Source organism: Electrophorus electricus, chromosome 18 (assembly GCF_013358815.1).
Source record: "Electrophorus electricus isolate fEleEle1 chromosome 18, fEleEle1.pri, whole genome shotgun sequence".
In the NCBI taxonomy this organism is placed as follows: domain Eukaryota; kingdom Metazoa; phylum Chordata; class Actinopteri; order Gymnotiformes; family Gymnotidae; genus Electrophorus; species Electrophorus electricus.
The window spans coordinates 4,454,190-4,458,593 of NC_049552.1; the positions used below are offsets into that span (position 1 = coordinate 4,454,190).

Sequence of the window (4,404 nt, forward strand, 5' to 3'; positions counted from 1 at the left end):
TTTTATTTGCTTACATAAACTTGTATAATCCTTGCGGAACTCTTGAACGGTGAATGTGGTGCTCTGTAAACATTTCTCAAAACCTGGCAGCTTTAACTTTAAAAGCCCGGCCGGAGTGCGGCCACGCCGAAAGTGCTGGCTATCAGAGTCACGGACGCCAGCTGATGCGTTTGAAGTCCCCCCGCGTTTCTCGTGGAGGATTCTCACTGTACGGGGCGCTTCAGAGGTTGCCGACACAAAAGCCTGAATGGCTGTTCGTCCCGACTGCGGCGTCATAAGGAGAGAGAGGTGTCTTTCCGCCTTCCCGCTGCAACGCTGACACACTTTCGCGCTCGCTGTATCGCGACGGGCGAAACGCCATCCTCGTTTACATCAAAGTGTTCGAACCTGAAGTGGCCTGATTTGATGTTACAATTAAACCACAGGAAAACGGAGAGAAAAAAAATACCTGCAGGCCCAAAACACTTTAAAGCCTTGGCTCGCTAAGTGTTTAGAAGTGGGACGTGGAAGTGAATAGATTCGTCTTAATAAGAGTGGAATATGAAAGGCATTTCTAAAGTGGTCGATTTTTAAGCAAAAGCGAAAAAAGGTTCTTAAAACGTAGCTTTTTATAATCTTTCTGATGCCATCAAATTCTTTCTCATGTTAGTCATCTCTCTCCATTCCGAGCTAAACAAGGCTAGCTTGAGAAGGAAGACGTGTCCGATTAAAACCGATGAAAATCTTGCCTTCTCCTTTCACTTGCGAAGGAAACAACTGTTCAACACCAAACACAAAGAAAGTTTCCAAACTAGAAGGTTTTTATTTACTCTTACAAAATATGATTTTTTTTTTTTTAGAAATATACACAAAAGTATCTTTGTGCAACCAAAGAAAAAGAGCTCAGTATAACAAAACAAACCGTGGAGGCGGGATTAAAATCCCACCGTAAAAAACACCCCATCCCCCCCAATCGAAAGGCCTCTGTCCTTGTCGGCAATATTTAGTGCTTGTAAATTTGCTCCGCGGCACGGAAGGGCTTCACAAAGGCCGGTTCGTTCTGGGACGAAGCTTCGGCCGACAGCTGCTCCCCAATGTCAGAGGACATCAGAGGGCAGGGGTGCAGGAAACATGGCCTTCATTTCCACTGAAGGGCCGCGGGGACACGCAGACGGGCACCAGCACCCCCCTATTCACGGCCATTGTTCGCGAAACCTCTGTAGTGCCTTTCATTGGCCCCTACAGTAATAAGAGTCTTTTTTCTCTCTGTCAGAGGGAAACATCTATTGCACATGATACAGGCATTCCCAGTGACACGTCGATAAAGAGGGATTGCACCCTCTTTCCTCTTTGTTTAAGAACAAAAACAAAAACAAAACAATACAACAGCGACAACAACAACAGCAAAAAAACAAACAAACAAAAAACAAACCTTTTTCAATTGCCACAAAAGTTCGGTAAGTACATAAGTAGTGCCAGTAGGAGAGCCAGACTAAGCACTGCACTCGTTCACACTTAAACTGAAAACAGAAATGTCAGTGTTCAGCACACTCCTGCTTTTTTTTTTTTGTTTTTTGAGGTTTGCATAAAATAAATGTGAACTTGGTCTTGGAAAATAAACGGAACTGCTGTCTGGGTCTGTGAGATTCCACAAAACCGTGTTCCTTTGCTTTGTGTGCGTATATGTTTGGAGTCTGTGAGGTCCCGTGTAAATGTGCCTGTTCGCTGTGTGTGCACACGTGCTCACACACGTGCTCACACACACGTGGCCAGAGGTCCTGCAGGCTCATACTTTGTCTTGTGCCCCTTGAGCGCCGGGTGAGGCTTCAGGTAGGGTCCGGCGCCCGTGAACACGCATGCTGCCTTCCTCCTCGTCCTCTTCCTCAGCTTCCGGCTGAAGACGTTCTGCCAGGACTGCAGGGTCTTGGAGGTCCAGATCCACATGCCACCGGTGATGCCCACCACCAGCAGCATGAAGTTCTTCACCATGAAGATCTCCACAGCTGGGATGGAGCTCTTCATAGTGCACTCCTCACTGCCGCCACCGCCGCCCCCTACTGCCTCTGCGCAGCGCTGCTCTCCTGCCAGAACTTCCCAGTAGTCCATGTTGAGGCGCTCGTAGAAGTAGCACGCTATGACACAGGTGGCAGGGACAGTGTAGAGCACAGAGAAGACGCCGATTCGCACCATCAGCTTCTCCAGCTTGTCTGTGTTCTCGCCCTCGGTCTTCATCACCTGGCGGATGTGGAAGAGCGCCACGAACCCTGAGAGCAGGAAGGACGTGCCCACCACCAGGTAGCAGGACAGCGGGATCAGGACGAAGCCCGTCAGGGCCTTCACATCCATGCTACCCACGTAGCACACGCCCGTCAGCTCGTCGCCTGCCACCTTCCTCATGACGAGGATGAGGATGGTCTTAATGGCTGGGATGGCCCAGGCGGCTAGATGGAAGTAGCTGCTGTTGGCCTCGATGGCCTCGTGACCCCACTTCTTACCGGCGGCCAGGAACCAGGTGAGCGTGAGGATGACCCACCACAGTGAGCTGGCCATGCCGAAGTAGTAGAGGATGAGGAAGACGATGGTGCAGCCCGTGCTCTCCAGCCCCTCCTGGATGATGTACTGGACGCCGCCGTCGCGGTCGCACGCCACGTTCTCTGCCCCGACGAAGAGCCGGATGAGGTAGCCCACGGAGTAGACACAGTAGGACATGGAGAGGAAGATGATGGGCCGCTCGGGGTACCTGAAGCGCTGCGGGTCAATGAGGAAGGTGAGCACGGTGAAGGCGCTGGAGACGAAGCACAGGATGGACCACACGGTCATCCAGACCAGCGAGAAGCGCTTGTCCGCCTGGCTCCAGTACACGTCCACTTTGGGGGAGCACTTGGGAGCGCACGACTCGCTCTTCTGCACATAGTGGAACTTCCCGGTGTTGCCGCAGGTATCCTTGCCCACCTTCTCCTTAACGGGAAGCTCCCGGCTGTTCCCGGAGCGAGCTGGCCGCGAGTCCGGCGGCTGGGTGTGGGTGCCCTTAGCGGGGTCGTCGCTCCCATTGCTAGGAGCTTCCATGCACAGGAAGTTAGGGTCGTTCTTGTTGGGCAGCCTGGAGCAGTCCAGCGAGTCTGGCCAGTAGAAGTTGAACTGCTCCATGATGGGCGAGCACCTCTGTCGGGCCTGCTCGCACATCACACGGCATGCGGGGATGGGCGTGGACACCTGTTCCGTGCACATGGGTGCATAGAGGGAGCACAGGAAAAAGCGTAGGTGGCTATGGCAACCGAACTCGATCAGCGGAGCGAATTCGTGCAGCTTGATGGCTGCCTCACCCTGGTCCTCGTGGCCCATTAAGTTGGGCATGACAGTCAGGTTGTAGCCGATGTCCTTGCAGAGGGGGATGGCGATCTCCTGGCACCTGCCATCGCCCGACCGCTCGCCGTCCATGGAGCCGATGGCGAAGCACGGCCCAGACACGCACAGCAGGAGCAGAAGGCTGAGAATACTCCACGGAGAAGCGAAGGGAGTCATTTTCTCCCCGTGGATTAACTCATGTATTTTTGTGGGTTAAGACAGGTTGGCTGCAGGACAGGTTCGTTAAGTTTGCTGATGTGCGAATCTGAGTCACAAGACGAAAATAAGTCCGTGGGACAGTTAACGCACTTAACGACAGCTACGTATTAGTTCAGACGCAGACGACGAGTAAATACTTCGATCAAGAAGTAGACATCCTTCACGAAGAAAATGTCAGAGCGTCCGCTATAAAAAACCAACGCTTCCCATGGGGAACGCCAACGGAGAATCCTTCGTCCATCGCATTTATCTAAACTGATTTCTTATTACTGATGTGTTACTGATAACGCAGCTAGTGTCTTTTACCGGTTTGCCAACAAATCCGATCCGAGGATTCCTGCTTCTGCCGGGCAGTAAGACGGTCCGGTAATCCTCTAAAAGTGCCCAGACTTTTCAGTTTGTGATCATTCGGCTGGCGCTCCTGCTATGACCGCAAAGACACAAACGCGAACAGCAAAAATACAGACACGAAGAGTAATCCTTAATGCAACCATGCGCCCAAGTATTGCAAAAACAAGATTTCTTTTTTTAAATGTAAAAACCCAGATAACATTAGATCGTGAATTAGTCCGCAGGCGTTAAGTGGAGCGGATCTCCGAAGACTTTGGTGCTCCGTGTGACTTGCACGTAGCTGTGCGCGGTGTGCGCTTCAGTGCGCTACCGTCCCGTGCTAACCTGCCAAAAGATCCGCCTTCAAAGACAGCTGCTTTGCATAAGAAAGCTGCAACTGACACGGTGATTATCCCCAAAGCCCCGCAAAACAGCCCGCAGGACCTTTTAAAATCTAAACAACATCTTAAAAAACATTTTTAAACATTTTTATTCTATTTATTTATTTATTTTACCAGAGATCATAGCAAA

The 4,404-nt window shown here is 51.2% G+C and overlaps 1 protein-coding gene across 1 annotated transcript; it reads right to left on the reverse strand.

Annotated features, from left to right (window-relative positions):
• Window positions 1-1,536: 1,536 nt before the first annotated feature.
• Window positions 1,537-4,185, reverse strand: fzd10 (frizzled class receptor 10). Its single transcript, XM_027022061.2, has one exon. The coding sequence runs from the start codon at window positions 3,499-3,501 to the stop codon at window positions 1,735-1,737; it is 1,767 nt and encodes a 588-aa protein (XP_026877862.2). The 5' UTR covers window positions 3,502-4,185; the 3' UTR covers window positions 1,537-1,734.
• Between the last annotated feature and the right edge of the window lie 219 nt (window positions 4,186-4,404).

Excerpts from the sequence above, each read along its gene's own strand:
- fzd10 (XM_027022061.2), bottom strand. The coding sequence starts at position 3,501 with ATGACTCCCTTCGCTTCTCCGTGGAGTATTCTCAGCCTTCTGCTCCTG.